The sequence below is a fragment of the Podarcis cretensis genome (genome assembly GCF_951804945.1).
Source record: "Podarcis cretensis genome assembly, chromosome: 1".
Classification (NCBI taxonomy): Eukaryota; Metazoa; Chordata; class Lepidosauria; order Squamata; family Lacertidae; genus Podarcis; species Podarcis cretensis.
This window is the reverse complement of record NC_137170.1, coordinates 23,778,861-23,797,744: the sequence shown is the minus strand read 5'-3', so window position 1 is coordinate 23,797,744 and position 18,884 is coordinate 23,778,861. Positions and strand designations below refer to the sequence as shown.

Sequence of the window (18,884 nt, the reverse complement as noted above, 5' to 3'; positions counted from 1 at the left end):
TCATTACAAAGGTCACACCAAAAAGCCATCTTTGACATTTATCTTGTTGGTCACCATACCAGCAAAAAACTGTACATAAATACAGAACGTGAGAAAAGAAAAAGCTAAAACAGACGGGAAACAGTCTATACATGTTTGTTTGTTTTTTTAAATCTGGATCATTGCTGTGGGTTGTAGTAAGTTGTCCATTTTATCTGATCGTTTAAAATACTTTCATACAAATCCCCAAGGTGGTTTACAACAGCAGATACACAACGTAAGAAAACAATACATTAAAACAATGTAAGTATAAACACATCACAATAAAGAAACAGACTGAAATGCAAACAACCACAATAGCCAGATAACCTCTCAAGGCTTGGTATGTTTCCATGGATGTTATCTGATTTTATATTTCTATGGTATTTTGTTGGAGGATTTTGTTCAAAGGATTACTATAATGGCCTATTGCTGCTCTTGTTGTTTTTAAATAATATTGCTCCATTGCAGAAGAAATTCACTATTATCAATTGTGGCTTCCCAACTTAAAATGACTTTAAAAGGAAGCCTAGACAAATTCATGGAATATAAAGCTACTAGTTGCATTCTGTTTCCAAGGTCTGAGGCAGCATGACCCAATAGCTGTGGAACAACATTGGGAGAGTGCTATTGCCTTTGTGCTTATAGAGTTGTCATCACAGGCACCTAGATGGCCACTATGGCAAATAGGATGGTGGACTAGATAGGCCTTTGATCCAGGAAGGCTCTTATGTTCTTAGGAGTATAGAACAAACAAAAAGCTAACCTCCAGCCAAGCTTTTATGGGCTTTAACCTTCGCTCTGCTTAGACACTCCCCTCTGCGGAAGTTGAGGCTTTCAGCTTCCCTGCCTAACAGCTGATGTGCAACAGCTGCCGCTGCCTTCCCCCACGTGCCCTCCAGCCTCTTTAATTCTATGTGTGGATATTTTTGGATACAGTATTTTTTGTATGGGTTGAAGAGAGAGCAGCAGAGAGAGCGTTTAAAGGGTGCTCCCCACTTTACATGATTTCACTTATGCACACAGGGGCCCAGAACATAACCCTCGTGTAAGTTTGGGGACGCCTGTGCTTTGGAAACATCCCTGAAGAACATGCCTTCAACAGAACATGTTATTAAAGCTGGCCAACTGTGCTTTCTGGGTTGTTGAAGGAGGCGAGAGGTAGGGGAGATTGCAAAATGAGATTTTACCGTACTTGGAAGTGTGCATGATTTATTCATCTCATGCAAGACTATTAAGATTAAATGTCAGTTAGTTTCAATATTTCACATGAGAGAGTCACAGTTCACGTTTTATTAGCCAGTTTGGTGAAGGACATCCTATCTACTCACAGGGAACAGCTTCCCTTACATTGGGAGGCTTGCTCTATTATACAATCAGGAAGCAACACTTTAAAAACTCAGTTTTGCCCTACTCAGCTGGTGGAGGATTTGTGAGCTGACGTTTCCTCCTCAATAGGAGTAATGCAAACAGATAACCAGTTCGTTGTACATCAATAGCCCTCCACTAGTAAATGTGTGACTTGTTTCATTTCAGAAAACCTATGTTAGAAGTCTGTTAGGTTCTTTGCTCTTCACATCAATTGGGCACCTATGCCAGGCCACTAGTATGAAATGTACGGTCCAGGGGCTTTATCAGGCCCTGTGGAGGGTCCCCAGGCAGCCACGGGGTATGCCCCTTCCACACTCTACATATTCAGGGCTAGAATCTGCTGTCTTTGTAGGACCAAAGGGCCAAGTCACCAGTGTCTTCTACTACATGCCAAAGCGGGAGTCATCCTTGTCCCCTTCTGAGGAGCAGCACAAGAGACGAGCGGTGCAAGTGAACGTTAGAGGGACAAGGGGAAGGGCACAGCAGTGGAATGTACAGAATCTGCAGCTTGCGTGGCCACGGCCCCCACTTCCCCGACTCAGGGGAGAAAAACACGTCAAGGCACATACTTTTGGATCAAATAAGGCCACAGCTTCATTGCCACTTTCCCATATTCCTCATGCTAGCTAGAGGAAATCCATTACTTGTGAGGAACAATTAATGCAGAATTAGAGGTGTTACCTGCACTAGATATGGTAGAGGTTTCAGGGGCGGATTAGGCTTTTGCTGTAAAAGATCCATATTGTGCTAATATAGTGATAGGAAATTCCTCTCTCCATCAGCCACCCTGGGGAGGACCTTGGCAGGGGCAGCCTTTGGTAATCTTTCGTAATATGGCACCCTGTAATAGGGTATGTGCATAGGCATTGGGTATAACCTGAATAAACAGCTAGCTTGATGGTTTTTTTGTGGGGAAATGATGCATGTGGATTCTGGGAGCCACTGGTTGGGAAACCTATTATTATTATTATTATTATTATTATTATTATTATTTTCATTTCTGTATCGCTTTATATTTTTAAGGGGGAAAAAAATCTCAAAACAATTTACAACACATTAAAACATCACATAAAACAATCCAGAATAAAACATTACTGAAGAAAGTCAAATATAAAGTATACATTCAAGGCAACATAATTAACAGGAAACTAAAATACAGGTATTATCTTAAAAGATTTCAAAAAAACCACAACATTACAATGGAGGTCAACTGCAGAATGCACATTTAACATAGCAAAGTTAACAAAAAAATTTATTTTAAACGTTTCAAAATAAAACATTATTAAAGGAAGGCAGAGATAAAATGCATATTTAAAACAGCATAATTAACAAGAGAATTATTAATAAACAACAACAATTTGTTTGCACCCCACCCATCTGACTGGGTTGCCCAACATATATAAAAACACAATAAATCATTAAACTTTAAAAAGGCTTCCCTATAATGGACTGCCTTCAAATGTCTTCTATGCTTATAGAACGTATCTGCTGCTGTTGCTGCCAATCCAGCCAATGGTGGTCCAAGGCAGGCGGTGGCTGAGGGTCCATGACTTGGGTATGTACTAAGAGACAGCCAATATGGTCTCTGGCCTCCTCAGCTTCTGCAGCTGGAGTCAGTCAGGGCCCTGCACTCCCTGGCCAAGTGGGGAAAGGCCTGCAAGGCAAGGAGCAGGTCCCCCAGGACTCAAAGCCAAAGCCAAAGTCCATTCCATTTGGATTTTGAGTTTAGGATCCCAGAGCTAGGCTCAAGTTGAGCTAACTAACTAGCACTCCACAGGAAGAAGCTTGAAGCTGAAATTCACAAGATTTGATAAGCAGAAGGCATTTTTTGGTCTTTAAAAAGCATAGCGCCAAAGCAGAGATGTGACCTAACCAACGTCTAAAACTCCATACTCATGTTAATTTCCAGCTTAATATTGTGTGTGTGTGTGTGTGTGTGTGTGTGTGTGCGCGCGCGCGCGCGCGCGCGCGCGCAAATATACCAACCTGTCCCAGAAGGTGTTTTCTTCTCACTGAGCTCCTGCTGTATAGTCTGACGAGAAAGTTTATCCCATGTTCATTGTTGCTCACTGGAAAAATCATAGTTTCTCCCCACTTCACTCGACCATTTGTGGATTTCAGTAGCCGGGTTTTTTTCTTATCAACCAGCCCTTCAGTGCTAAGCATGGCAGCCTTTACAAAATAATCTAGCATGGAAGAAAATGGCAGTAAGAGATGGCAGGCAGGCAAAATAAAATTAATAGTAATGATAATGATAATAATGATAATAATAATATCATCATCACTGGAATAGGGACTAAACGTTTCTTCACAGCCACAGTTTTCTAAAGGAGGGACTTCCCCTTATCCTCAGCAGTCCTGCCTGCCTGTTTTCTCCCATAGAACTGAATTGGTGCAACTAAAATTTGGGACTTCTTTAAACCTTTAGCATTTGATCAGACTTGCACCAGAGTGTGCAGCAGAACCTATGAATTAGATTATTTATAATAAAAGAACAAGAGAGGGGTTGCTAAAATAGTATAGTTGCTTCCCTTATTAATCATATTTTCATACACAAGGCAGAGCACCTCTCCATACATATCAGAGTACTGTATAAATACTACTCATATTACCGAATTAACAAAACAAACATGTTGCTTGCTTTGCATACCAAACACAGACAGTAGGATATCTACTGGAACAGATACATATAACGGAAGTAAAATTTAGCTAGCACTCCACCGGTGACTTTATGTCAAATACTGATAATGGCTGATCTATATACTATTGGCAATCAAACTGCTTGTCTACACTGCCACAAAGTATTTTAGAAAAGGACATACAAAATCATTGCAATACTTACTTGAAGACAGTGGTGTGGTGGAGCTTGGGAGGTTCTGGGCTTCAAAAATTTGCAACTGGATCCTACTGTTTACTGCTTGAAAACAGGTGCCTATTTTCATTTCTGCAGGGGACACCTGGACGGAAAATAAGAATGCAAAGACATATTCCATTTAACTCTGAGCCAAGTTGTACAGCTCTGAAACAGAAGGTCTTTATTATAAAGGTGTCAAGTGAAGAGATCAGATGTTATTAATTACTTTCTGTTTTGACACACACGAGGAATACCAGCTTACTTGGGAGTGTTGGACCGGTAGGCTCATGCACATTCTGGGTTGAAATGTTGCAACCCTGCCCAAATGTGTTAGAATTTCTAAGCCAGAATCCAAATAGCCACATAAGCTCATGGAAAGAAGCTTGCACCAGCTCTGTGGAATCTATTTTCTTTAGACAGCAGGATTCCCACCTCCACTTCTACAGGCTGTTGTTAGAAGAAAAGCAATCCCACTGGACTTACAAAATTAATTTCATGGTTCTTTGGAACCTGTCCCACCAAAGCTTAATACGTGAGGCCACAATATGACTCCTTTGTGTAAAACTCTTTAGTAGCAAGGCTCCATAATTAAAATCCACCCACCACCTGGTAGGTTGAATACATCTGCCTATCTAATCCCTATTTTTTCTGTGTCATAAGCATGCCCAAGTACAGTTAAAAAAAAGTTTATTGCCTCTGTCAATCACAGCTGTAACAGTTTCAGATTCAGCATACACCATAAATTAGCCAAAGATTCACAATGTTTTCCTCAGAACTCCTAGCAACCAGTTGTTGTTGGCTACAGATTATGGAGGTTTTCTCCCTAAGTCAAGTTTTGCTTCAGAGCACACAATCTCAAGGAGGAAAGGAAGAGCTGATTACCAGGACAGAGAACTACTAAGAACCAAAATCCATTTAAAAATCATTATTTCATGAACAATTAAATGTTTTCAGAACACCTGATTGTTACCCATCAGCCAAAGACCAGTTGTATTTCAAGGTTGTGATATTATATGACATTCATAGATTTTTCAGAACAGAATATAAATTAATTTTACTGAATTGTGCTTAGGTGTATTGCATGAGATGCAACAGCTGTATACTATAAGGGAACCAATAATTTAGTGTTCATCCACGCATCCCCAACTGCTTTCCCCTGGGGAAATCCCACTGTTTATTGCTGAATCAGAGAAAACATCAACTGTGTTTTCTCCAGATTTATGTTTGTTCTGAGTTAGTGCTAATTTTTTTTTTCCCTGCAGGAAAGCAGCAGGGCAAAGGCAAAACTGCCCAGACTCATGGTTAGAAGTGAGGTTACAGGGAACCAGGCAGAGGGCCTTCTTGGTAGTGGCACCTGCCCTGTGGAACACCCTCCCATCAGATGTCAAGGAAATAAACAACTACCTGACTTTTAGAAAACATCTGAAGGCAGTTTTATTGTGTTTTTAATATTCTGTTGGGAGCCGCCCAGAGTGGCTGGGGAGGCCCGGCCAGATGGATGGGGTATAAGTATTATTTATTTATTTATTTATTTATTTATTTATTTTAACAACACAGGACAAGCAGAAGTGTGGACAAGCCCTTAGTTTTCTTACATTCCAAGTTATTTAGGATTACCCATCTTGCATCCAGGAAGAGCCGAGTCTTTTTCTGTGATCCAACCTCAGAATGAAGAACCTATTATTAAAGTGCAGTTAACATAGCCAGGGGGTTCTTCATTCAGGTTATCATGTTGATAGTTATCAAGGAATAACTTAGCAGAAGGCACAAGAAGTAAACAGCTATTTGTTTGTTGTATTTTCAGGATTAATGCAGTTGCTTTTATAATGATGATAAAGGATCAGTTTCGGAATCCTAGTCGGTACTCAGATGTGCCCTAAGCAATGTTCATTCCAGATGACTTCCAAGGCTTCTTAGAACACAGTAACTTACTGAAGCTTTGGAAGGAGGTGCTACTGCCAGCCAGTTGTCCGTTTCTTGTGAGCTGAGCTCTCGCAGTGGCAAAACACATTCCCCGATAGTTTTCTTCCTAGGAATCTGAGCTTGTACTTTGAAGACAAGCCTCGCAGTCTGCAGAAGTTGTAGTTTGATGGCAAACACAAATGTTTCCATGAATTCAATTTCCTACAAGGAAAGGATAATCATTACATAATGGAGCAAAGAAAACGGTGAACCTAATCCTAACAGCAAACACACCAGTAGCACTATAGCGCTTTATTATAGCTGATGGCAGTTTAGGAATAAACAATAGGAGCTTTCCAGTTGATTGTAACACCTAGATTCTCATCTCTGGTGCTATTTGTATATTAGCAGTCATCTAAAAGCAGTGGGGAAGCACCCTTCTAAAAATAGCAGGACCAAAGGCATGTGAATTAAGGAGAAGCGATCCATAAGCATCCATAAAAGCAGGAGGTTGCAGAAATTAATAAAGATTCTTATGAACAGAACAAAAAAGAGGGAACCTGTCAGATCTCCACTGGAGGGGCATTCTACAGTTATGGTAACACCATCAAAAAGGCCTGCTTCTTGCACCCACTTGCGTTGCATAATCCCATGTAACAACATGATAGGAAGCAGGAGTTCAGATGTCAATCTTAACGCTTGGGCTGGTCCTATAGAACTGCCTGGATAATGGATAATGCTACATCTGCTGTAATGAACTCATGGGGTGGAAAGTTCCCCAGAGAACAAGGCCTGATGCTTTTTGGAATGTCATTGTTTACACGTGGAGAACTGAAGGGAAAAGAGTATGGACATAAGGCTCATGCCAGGACTGATCAAGCAGCTATTAGCAGTTCTGAGAAGGTCTCAAGACTTCACAGGAAGCCTCTGAAAACGAAGCCCAAAACAAAAACCTAAATGCACACAACTGTGTAACTTCCCCCAGATTCTGACTGTGACAGATAGATGTAATTGAAGTGACAGGTGTTGACACTTGTCCCTGGCTTAAGCTCAAGCAAAACAAAAAGATCACAGCAACATGCTGCATGCTATGCTTTAATGCACAAGGGGAGGGACCCTAGAAAAACAGAACTCTGGAAAAACATAGGGTTGCCAGTTTTTTTCCTGGCAGGGCTTCTGTGCCTTTAACAGCTGCATAACAGGCAGAAATCAGTAGGCAAAACTTACTCTGCCATAGGGATTCAGAGATGGAAGGAGGTTTAAATTTTTTTATGCAGCTGTTAGAGGCATAGAGACTCTACCAGTAAGAGTTTGTAATCCTCCCAAAATCACATTGCTGCCCAAGTTATCCACACGACGGCAAATGCCATAAGCAATGAGGCACACCAACTGTTCTACTGCACTGAATGGACAGCAATGTCATTACATTGGTGGGATGGTTCAGCAATGGGCCATTATTTTGCCTCGTAAGTTGTGCAAGTTCTTTAGAGTCACCAACACTCATATTTAAGAGTAGCCTCCTTTAAGGTAAGCTCAGCCCTATGCACCAGCAAACACTCATTTTCCCATGTTAAATTGAAGCACATGGATATAAAATTGGTGTAACTGACTTCTAGTCCTGCTACGCTCTTAAAAGATTCTAACTCCTGCTCCTGCAGACCTCTCTCTAGGTCGGAAAATGTTACAAGGGTGTGCCTTTTAATGTCAGGCTTGGTCCAGACTCTATCTGCCACTGTGAACAAGGGAAGCAATAAGTGGCACCACCCATCCTATCCAGAGCAACTGGTGAGGAATCAAAGGTATCGACTCTAATTACCGCTTTTGAACTAGAATAGAGCCATATTACCAGGTGCAAAATCCCTTCTCCAATTTGCAGCTTTTCTAACACAGAGAGAGCATGAAACTTAAAACTATCGAAAGCGCTGAGAATGCCCAGAGAGAGGACAACAGGGGTCCCCAAGTGCTTGCAAAAATTTACAAGGTTTAGTAGCCACTGAATAGTTCCTTACATGACACCCTGGCATAAAGCTGGTTTGGTCTCTATGGATATAATTAAGTGATAAAACAATTTAGTCTCTGCACAATACCAGCAGACAGGATTCCTTCATCTTGATTGTCTAGGGCTATTGGCCTGTAAGATTCAGTGGGGGATCTCTAGCAGTTTTTGAAATCAGTGATTCACATACGGGGATGTGGGGGGGGGGGGAATCAAGATTTTTTTTAAGTGTCACTTACACTGGAAGCTTCCTTTGGTGAGCATCTGAATTGCACTGGCTTGGGCAGTGTAATAGTTCCTTTGATGGAAATGTGGGGGTTTTCTCCAAGGCTAGATGACCAGCTCAGATCTTTACACTGCAATTTTGAAAATAGAAAACGGCTTTTATCCCACCGGCAACCAAACTGCTTGTCTGTTTTATTTGCTTGCTTTAACGTTCCTGCCTTATTTGTAGGTACTGCTATTTTCAACCCTCTCCCTAGAAGAATGTGGTTCTCCAACCTCATAGAATCTCAGGCAAACTTTTGCAGAGAGCACTAGCTGGGGGAGGGGGGGCGGAGGAGAAACCATTTCACAATGGTTCTCCCTCCAAGATGCTTGTTAGCATGCAAGCCTCACCCCAACACCGAGCTGGTCAACATTAGATTAACAGATTGCCACAACATAAAAATCACCACAGAATATTTGTTAGCTTAAACCAGTAGGAAACCCCCTCCCTCCAAGCAACATGTCCTCTCCAAATAACACACATGGTGTTGTCGAAATGAAGCTTTGCATGCACATGCGCCCAGGTTCAGATGCTCACATCTCTTGTTACAAGGATATCACAGAGCAGGTGCTAATCATAGTAGGCATTTGTGAGCTAGAAGGACCAATGATTGACTTGGTATAAGGTAATTCCATTTCTTATCATCTACAGTAATTATTAAGTTTGCAGATGATACTACCATAATGGGCCTAATTGCAGGTGGAGATGAAACAGCGCACAGGGGGGAGGTTCAAAAAGTATCTAACTTGCACCTAAATATTAGTAAGACAAAGGAGATGGTGTTGGACTTCCGGAGGAAGAGAGGGGAACCTGCCCCGTTATATATCGGGGGGGGGGGTCGTGTGGAGAGAGTCTCCTTTAAATTCCTGGGAGTTTACCTTAGTGAGGACCTCACTTGGAAAATCAACATAACTCAGGTGGTCGGAAAGGCCCAACAAAGACTCCATTTCCTCAGGGTCTTGCGAAAGAATAATGTTAAACAACAACTGATGAACTCCTTTTACCGGTCCACAATAGAAAGTGTCCTTTCATATTGCATCACAGTGTGGTATGCTGCCCTGACAGCCACGGACAGAAAGAAGATAAGGGCCAACGGATCTGTATGTGCTTTAGAGAAGTAGGATGGAGGTGCAGAAGCTAAACTCCTGCCCAACATCACCAGTGTAAGATTAACTGTGAACTTAGTTCTCGAGGTCTTGCTAGGCTCACTTACTTTCAAGACTGTGATCCAGATCTGTTCAACGTGAGGAACGTAGCACACCTTCACATTAAGCCTGCCAAATTCTCGCTCATCACCTGATAACGTAATGGTATCTGTGAATAAAGCCAAGAACTCATTTGGGACTTGTTCTCAAAGACTGCAAAGCACTGTTCAAATTGGTGAACCAAGATTATCAGCAATGTTATCGTTGTAAAAGAGCAGTCTCACTATTTATTTCCATTTATAATTCATCACGCTCCTGTTATCATCAGGATTCATGAATGTATGACCCACCGGGAAATATAGCAGTTGTGCATTGGAGTGCTGCAAATGTTTCTACTGCTGTTTCAACTATTTGTAGGTTAATTCCAAGTAAAAATGCATTGTCGGAGGGTTCTTGAAATTATAGTAACCAATTATATAAGGTTGCAACTTTTTCCTCTTGGAGAGCTCTGTAGAACTTAACATCTACAATAATAGGACAAAAGAGGTGAACCTTTTCACTGTTGTATATCCACTCCCATAAAAGTTTTGCCAAAAGGCACAGAACCTTTGCCTGAAAATAGAAGCTGTAATTTGGTAATATTGTACATTCTAACCCTGAAGGAGTTTTCATCTTTCTTCTTCATTTATGGGGTAGTTATCTTCCTTCTGTCACATGCCACATACAACTAATTTCATTTAAGTGTGATTTAATTTCATTAAATTCTTCGCCCTAGTAAGACACAAGTTGGAAGCCATGTTTTGATCACACAGCAAGGTAAGTTCCCTTAAAAGTGCCTTATAAAAAGGGCAATCTCAGGACAGATGTATTCCTGAGCTGGATACCTGAACCAGGTGGCTGTCCAAACAGAATAACAAGGTGATAATAAAACAAAAGCCAAGGCAACTGCACTTATCCTTTTCTAATTAGATGGGATAGCACTTCAACTTGATTCCAAAATGACTGCTTGCCTGATTTATCATGTTGGCAACAATGACCTGACCTACTACATCCTGAAAATCTGTTGTATTTACTTAACCATGTTGTATTCCAGTCAGTCATCTCATATTTCCCCAATACCCAGCTCCCTGCTTACAACAGAACGTGACTACTCAGCTTACAGCCATTGCCTTTACTGTGGGCTTCCACCTAAATGAACACCTCTAGGAACAGACTCTCCATGGACCAGAATCAAACATTCAGAAAAAGCACATGGTAGAATCCATTCTGGTTTGTACCAATTCAGGCTGCATATAGGGACCTCCATATTCAAGTGCTTCCATGAAAAGGCGCCATCTGTGTGCAGTGTCATGTCAAAACCCCTCCACTCGGACATGCTAGCTTTCCAATTACATGGAGGAGGATTCAAATATGTAAGCTTTCGTCCTGTCCCTCCCTCATGTATCGATTTAGTAGAGCAAGTAGAGATTTTATTTCTACATATTTATATTCATGGGGATAGAACAACTCGGGCTTGAGCTCTGACTAAACTGTGCCTGCAGTGTGGCTCAAGATACAGCCAGTCATTGCTTAATGGCTTACCATGAGCAAGCCATGAGCTCCCTGGCAGTGCTTTTCTCTATTTGCTGGCTGGGCAATACTGACACAGGTGTTATTCTGATGAGACGATATTGTCCTTCAGAGCTTTGTTCTTAAACAGATTGCAAATGGCTTTCTGCAAAAGACTTTCCCACACACTGGCTGTGCTGCATCCTTCTTTGGAAGTGCAAATCCTTATGCTCTGGAGCACTGAAGTCATTGTAGCTGTGCTACAGTACTAAAAATTGGTAGGAATAACAAGGCTGAAGCAGAACAAATCTGCAAGTTTCAGTCAAAGAGGCACAACCTTAGTCGTTCCTGAAAGATCTGTTAAAAACGTAATATATAAACTATAATGGCTCGTGTCTTTGACACACTTGCGCATGGAAAAGCTCCATGTTCTCAAGCTCATAAGCTTCTCCCCAGAAAGAAGTAACTGGATGATTAGCTCTGAGCTTGCATTTTTACAGATCAGACACAGGTGTGTCTTTGGGAAATACTTCCGTAAGCAGCACATGACTTGTACTGGCAGTAACAAAATGTCCATATTCTTGATGTCATGTCTAAGCCTCAGATTTACTTTCAGATTTGAAAGAAGATGAACAAACAGTGTTTATTACCTAGACTCCTGTTACTACCATGCGAGTCCTTCCTGGATGAAGTGCTGCTTGGAACACTGGAGACTGAATCGTATCTCTGTCAAAAAAACAAAAATGTACCTGATCAGTCAACGAGAAAACAACAACAACAACAACAACCAGGGATACAAGACCACCTATACAAACTCACACAGCTTGTCAATAGCAAATGAAGAAAAGGGGCTACTATGGAAGACACTGGCTCTTCCCTCCAACCTGAAATGCTATTGCAAAGCAATAAAAACTGGAATTTGGCCACAATCTAGCCCACACTGGTGCTTCTTAAATCCCATTGAAGTAAATGGGACTAAAGTAGCAAAACCTACAACTGGACCGTAGCATACGACAGTATCATGCATATTTATCCAATTTCATATCATCTTGCTGCCACAACTTGGAAGGTGTAACTTGGAAGCTGAGCCACACTGTAAATGCTGTTTAGTCAGAGTTTAAGCCAAAGTTGCTTTATCCCCATGCATTGCAGGGGGTTGGTCTGGATGACCCTTGGGGTTCCTTTTCAATTTTACAATTCTATGATTCTCCAAATGCACTGACAACAGTTTGTGAGCACCTCTTGAAAGGGCATGTGAAACCCATTGAAGTTTGAGGAGAACATCTCTAGCGCCTTCTCTAATTTCATGCATCACAAAAGTAGTTACAGATTGGCCTAACAAGAAAAATTCCAGAGGGACTTGCAAATGCATATAAGACAGTGAACACTGGATAGTCCTAAACTCACTCCTGATTTTTTCCTCAATCGTATTTTAACTACTACCTGCCACCCAGCAAGTGGCGTGGCCTATATATACTCAATTTAGGCTTTCTGGAATTGTTCCTGGTGTACACTACTGTGGGTATTATGACTATAAATGTGTCCTTTTTTTCAATGCACATTACAATGACCAGTATAATGTCCAGTTATGCACTGAAATTAGTTGCAAAGTGCTTTGCCAATCACTTTCCATACTTTTGCTAACACAGCCACAAATTTTCACAAACAAAATGCATTTGAATCCAGTGAAGCAGGACTCTGAAAAAGGATGAGATAATTTCTAACATAATTGAGTCAGCCATTGCAAGCGCCCAAAGAATAAGGTTAACAATGGAGGAGAAGAAAGCATGCTTCTTGGTGGGTGCAGCCTTTAAGTTATGAAAAGAATTTATTACCTGCATAAATCGGTGGGGTGGACTTGTAAGGTCAAACATAGAGTGACTTAGAGAAGATGAGGCTGGCAATGTGGAGCTCCTTAAGTCACAAACTGAAAAGAAACGGAAGAGAAACCCCTTGTTTAAATCTCAGGAACAACTGGGGCAGAGATTGTATTGTTCAAAACAATTAAATACATAGTAGATTCAAAAGTAAGATCCTAGTATCTCACTCTAAGCATCTGTAGGTAAAAAACCCCAGTCTCATTCAGACAGTTCTGTGTCAGTGACAACTCAGAATAACTTATGATTTTTTATAAGGAAGATATTTTACTGTGCCAGCCCCATTAAAAAGAAGGGAAGCTGCACAACTTTCCTGCAGGAGTTTTCTTGCCAGCTCCCAACAGTTCTCCACTAACTTGTGTCCACACAAAGAATAACTGTGTTGTATACATTGTCTGATTGCTGCCGGGTGACAAGGTACAGGGGACCAGGGCAACTAAACCATTTGCTGTTTGCTAGTAGCTGTGCTGACCTGGGCATTTGTGGGTGGGGAATTCAAAGCAGCTGTGACTAGTTTCAAACGCCTGGCCTATTGACTAAAATGAACGAGTGCTGCTCAACATTGGAGGTTTTCTCTCTGTCTCTCATTGTCTCCCTTTGTTTGTTTCTGAATGTGCAGAGGGTGCAGTACTTGGGCCTGATGGGTGGTAGGGCATGTGGTGTTTATAGCTCAGGGTGAGAACCTGGGCATTTGGAATACTGACAGGCCCATGCAAGGTGAGGGGCAGCTAGGTAGACTTGCCCTAGGCCTCAGAGGAGCTGGCTGCAAGTCCTCATGAAATAGTGGTGTGCTCCCAAAAACCACTGAGTTCATGGCTGAAAAGGGTCTTTCAGGTACAATGCTGCTGTCCAGGTCACTTATTTATTTCAGTTGTAGATAATGAAGAGGCAGTGGTGGGTCGAATAGTATTGCCACTAGTTTATTATTTACCTGACCCGTATAGTTTTCTTTTGTTAGATTTTTCTGGGCAGTACTGAGTCGAATCTGGAGAGAGAGAAGGCTGCTGGTACATGTAGAATGGATTATACACCACATCAACAAGAGGTCTTTGCTGGTATGCGTTGGAAACATCTGCTTTCCGGTCGCCAAAATGTGCTATAGCAGAACCTGCAAGGCATGAGTTACATTATTAGGCAAGTCAGCATTTCACCTAAGTGTTGCGTAACATATCAGCGGGTCAGTCGACAAAGTCAAAAAACAGATGTTTCCTCTTCCTAGGTTGCATGCCTGTGCAAAGGTCAGTAGCTGAGTTGGGAAATCTTGTAAAGTTATAAAAGGTTTTCCAGGACCCAAATACTTTTAACTGAGTATTGATACCAAGGGATATTACATTCATAAAAAGCTGAAAACAAATATAGAGAAGGGAGGTGCATTACTTTGCACGGTTATTGACATTGGCAGAGCATTAAAAATTACCTTGCGTATCCTAGTGCTTTACTTGGAGCTGCTACTAGAAAATTATTTTGTGCCAACGGTATGGTATGCTCAGTGTCATGAAGAGCACAGAGAAGAGCTGGTTTGTGTCCAAGAAAAGTGTGCAGTCAAAGTGTTGTTCTAGATACACTGCTGCGACATGAAAAGCACGTACCCATGTAGGTATATCCGACATCACATCAAAGAATGCACATCAGAAGTGTTTCCGCCAGGGCCAATGCTGACAATGCTGCCTGCGCATTGCAAATACACATATGCATCAAGTGCCCTTTAAATGTGGTGCTAATCACACCAAATACCTATATGAGCAAGTGATCTTCACTCAGTATTAGCATCACTAAGTAAACAAAGGCAGCCTGACCCTATGCACGTCTACTCAGAAGCAAATCCCACTGAGCTCAGTGGGTCTTTCTCTCAAGTAAAGGCATATAGGATTGAAGCCAGGGTGTGTATCCTGAGTAGACAAAGTTGAAAAGAGGAGACACAGCACCAATGACTGGGTGGCAGTCAGGCTTCATTATCCTAATATTCCTATACAACAGGAGCATGCAGCTTTCCTCTGTACGACTGAGCACTTTTAGGTCGATTGCACGATTTCTGTGATGTTCTTTCTTCACTTCTGATATTGCGTAGAGGAATGGGCAGGATCTTGCGTTAAAATCCAAATGAATAAAGAAAAAGAAATGTGACAGCTATCTGCCTCTGGGCTATGAGAAGGCACTGTTGAGTAAAATACTAGCATACAAGCCACCTTTTCCAGAAGTAAGTTTTTAATGTTTGATGTTTTCGTATTTGTTGGAAGTTGCTCAGAGTGGCTGAGGCAAACAAATAATAAAATTCTTCTCCTCCTTCTCCTTCTTCTTACCACTAAAACTACCAAGGTACACTTTTGAAGAATGAAATTCATCAATGTGATTGTAAAATCTGTATCTGTCCCAGAAAAACACTGCAGAAAAGGGGAAGATCCCAATAATTCTGTGTGTTTTAAATCGGCAGGCACAGAATATATTTTTTGACAGTCTTAGCCTTAATTCTGCATGATCTACTTTTTTACTTTAAGACTTTTAGCTACAAACAGGTAAGGGCTAACTTTTTCGGCACGGCAACATATTTGAGTTGTTTTGCAGATACTAAAATCAAGAATGCACTGCCTGATAAACCACCTGACTTGCAGAACACTCCCTGGTCTGAGAGTCCTTGAGGTGCACGTACTTCACAATAGGATACTATTTCCTCACTCAAAGGTCTCAAGGAGGGGGGGGGGGGCGAGGAGCTTCCAAAACACACATAAACACACACACACAAAATCCACCACACAAAAGAATACATTGTCATGGGAACCATATCTGCATGAAACAAGACCTTGGCTCTACCTTCCAACCCAGATTAGGTAGTGGAAATAAAAACAGTTGGAACACAAATGATGGCCTGAAAAACACAGGTCTAATTATTTGAAGGGGTTGTAGGGAATGACTAACGCCAAACTCTGATGGAATCAGAAGCCAAAGAGGCTAAAAACATTCTTGGCAAAAGCCAGGGGCTTTCATTTTGGTGTGAATGGTTACACAAACAGAAGAAGGGTCCTAAGAGCAGGTTTTTCATCCTAAGAGCTGTCTGTTGTGTAGATCTTCCCCAAAGACACACAGCGGCCTGAAACACTGTGGGTATTAAACAAGTTGGAATGCATTGCGGATGCAGGCAGCTCAACTCAACCAAGTGCCTCTGAAACTACCGTATTTTTTGCTCTATAAGACTCACTCTTTCCCTCCTAAAAAGTAAGGGGAAATGTGTGTGCATCTTATGGAGCGAATGCAGGCTGCTTTCACTGCGTAGCGATCCCTCTTGCTGTTTTGGCTTGTGAGATTCAGAATGGTTTTTTTCTTGTTTTCCTCCTCCAAAAACTAGGTGCGTCTTGTGGTCTGGTGCGTCTTATAGAGCCAAAAATACTGTACATAGGGTATCCCTCAATTGAATAAACAAGCTGCTTTTAAGTCTGTTCTGTTTTCTTCCAGTGCTTTACCTTGAATTCCTCCAATGTGTGGATTGCCAAGGTTCCTGGGCTGAATGTAGGCAAGCTTGAACTGAGGAACCACAAAGGGCACATCCTTGCCACCTGGCGGGAGCTTGGAGAGAAGATAATCCTCCGAACAGCCAACCTGAGGTTTCACCAACACAGAAGACAAGGGAGGCTTCTCTACAACATTTGATCTATATTTGGCTGCAACTTCAGACTCCTTCTCCAGAGAAGCTGTAATTTAACATAAAAAAGCATGAGAAGCACATTCAAGCCTTGAATGAACAGTCTGAAATGGTCTTTTGTGTTTTTAACAGGATCAGAGGCAAATAGGTTTTTCTATCCTGTTAACTGCACCCCCAGAGAGGGAGCAGCAGGCACTAAGTATATCTGTCTCAGGAAGATTTGCAGTGGTTCTAAAGTGCTGTAAACCAATCCTTTTCACGGTTCAAACAACTGCTTCGGAGAAGGTTTAGAAGGTGATTATTGAGAAGCAAGCTGTCCATTAAACTCAACATCACAAATGCAAAATTTAAATTGCAACCTTCACAATCTACGCAAGAATGAAGAATGTGTTCTACATGGAGCTGTCTTTGAAGAGGGCTTGGAAATTGCAGCTGGTGCAGAATCCTGGCCCATCTGCACAGGCTACTGATTAGTTTCCGGACCCAGTTCCAAGTGCTGGTTTTGACTTATGTGGGTCAGGGCCACAATACATCAAGGGCCACCTCTCCCTACATGGACTAACCCAGTCCCTTTGTTCTTCATCTGAGGCCCTTCTCTGTGTGCCCTCTCTGAGAGATGTGCGGAGAACAAGAGAACAGGCCTTCTCAGTGGTGGCTCCACATTTACTGAATACCCTTCCTATGGAGGCAACCCCTGGCACCATCACTATCTGTTTTTGGGTGCCAAGATTTGGATCTGCTTATCTTTTAAAACGGGACGCAGGTGGCGCTGTGGGTTAAAGCCTCAGCGCCTAGGACTTGCCGATCGAAAGGTCGGCGGTTCGAATCCCTGCAGCGGGGTGCGCTCCCGCTGCTCGGTCCCAGCGCCTGCCAACCTAGCAGTTCGAAAGCACCTCCGGGTGCAAGTAGATAAATAGGGACCGCTTACCAGCGGGAAGGTAAACGGCGTTTCCGTGTGCGGCTCTGGCTCGCCAGAGCAGCGATGTCACGCTGGCCACGTGACCCGGAAGTGTCTCCGGACAGCGCTGGCCCTTGGCCTCTTAAGTGAGATGGGCGCACAACCCCAGAGTCTGTCAAGACTGGCCCGTACGGGCAGGGGTACCTTTACCTTTACCTATCTTTTAGCAAGGTGAGGTAGCATTGGATTTGTATGTATGTATGTGTGTGTATATATATTACTTGTGGAACTGAGGATGTTTTATCCTTGCTTTTAATGCTCATTCATTTGTAAGTTGCTTTGAGTTTCATTTTTATTTTATTTTTGCAAAAAGCAGCTAAAAATATAATTATTACATGTATTAATAATAAACATTAATAATCCGGGTTGTTACCCCGTGTCTATTCAATTCCCTTTCTCTCTCTCTCTTCCTCTCTTCCTCCCTCCCATACCCCTCACAATTGTACACATTTACAAAATGTGCTCTGCTACAGAATGGGAGAGAGATAGTCCTTAAATTCTGCAGTTATGACAAAGTAATTAGTCAACAAATGACAACTTAAATGCAGTAATCAATGACAAATATGCAAACAGTGAGTGATGCCCAACACTGCCAATGAAAGACAATCTTGCACACTGAACATTTCCCTCTCTAGTCTTCTTCCCTGAAACCCCCAGTACCACTCAAAGGTAATTTTCCTCCTTCTACTGCAGCATTGTACAATTCATTCCACAAAACTGATAAATTATTTCAAGAGAAATATGTTAGAAGGATTGGGGGTTGGGGCCTGCAGTGTTGAAGGAGGAGGAGGAAATATATACAGTGGTGCCTCGCAAGACGAAATTAATTCGTTCCGTGAGTCTCTTCGTCTTGCGGTTTTTTTGTCTTGCGAAGCACCCCTATTAGCGGATTAGCGCTATTAGCGGCTTAGCGGCTCTTAGCGGCTAAGTGGCTATTAGCGGCTTAGCGGCTTAGAAAAAGGGGGGGAGGGAAAAAATTCGCAAGACGAAAACGTCTTGCGAAGCAAGCCCATAGGGAAATTCGTCTTGCGAAGCGCCTCGAAAAATGGAAAACCCTTTCGTCTAGCGAGTTTTTCGTCTTGCGAGGCATTCATCTTGCGGGGCACCACTGTATTTGCATGAGCTTGTCTTCCATTCCTGCAATGTTGGCTATCACCCAATTGCCTTACAATGGCATCAGGATATTTAAACATTTCACCCTACTAATACAACCTGAAAAAGAGAGTATAAATGAAATTTTGAAAGGCTGGTGCTCTAAATAAAACATAGCATTTCTGGTGATCCAAACGACTGTAAGACAGCTGCCAATAAAC

The 18,884-nt window shown here is 42.0% G+C and overlaps 1 protein-coding gene and 1 long non-coding RNA gene across 5 annotated transcripts in view; one reads left to right on the top strand and one right to left on the bottom strand.

The window, feature by feature from the left end:
- LOC307200864 overlaps positions 1-18,884 on the top strand; it is a 345,619-nt gene that overhangs the window by 224,933 nt on the left and 101,802 nt on the right. The window lies entirely within an intron of this gene.
- Positions 1-18,884, bottom strand: part of TC2N (tandem C2 domains, nuclear) — a 33,174-nt gene that overhangs the window by 1,442 nt on the left and 12,848 nt on the right. For all 4 annotated transcript variants that reach the window (XM_079968074.1, XM_079968073.1, XM_079968071.1 and 1 more), the window contains exons 3-11: positions 16,435-16,662; positions 13,911-14,087; positions 12,938-13,029; positions 11,753-11,828; positions 9,623-9,723; positions 8,381-8,497; positions 6,176-6,367; positions 4,232-4,346; positions 3,376-3,575 (exon numbers count right to left, since the gene is read on the bottom strand). In XM_079968074.1, the coding sequence (XP_079824200.1) occupies positions 3,376-3,575; positions 4,232-4,346; positions 6,176-6,367; positions 8,381-8,497; positions 9,623-9,723; positions 11,753-11,828; positions 12,938-13,029; positions 13,911-14,087; positions 16,435-16,662 (1,298 nt within the window). The remainder of the gene's footprint in view (positions 1-3,375; positions 3,576-4,231; positions 4,347-6,175; positions 6,368-8,380; positions 8,498-9,622; positions 9,724-11,752; positions 11,829-12,937; positions 13,030-13,910; positions 14,088-16,434; positions 16,663-18,884) is intronic.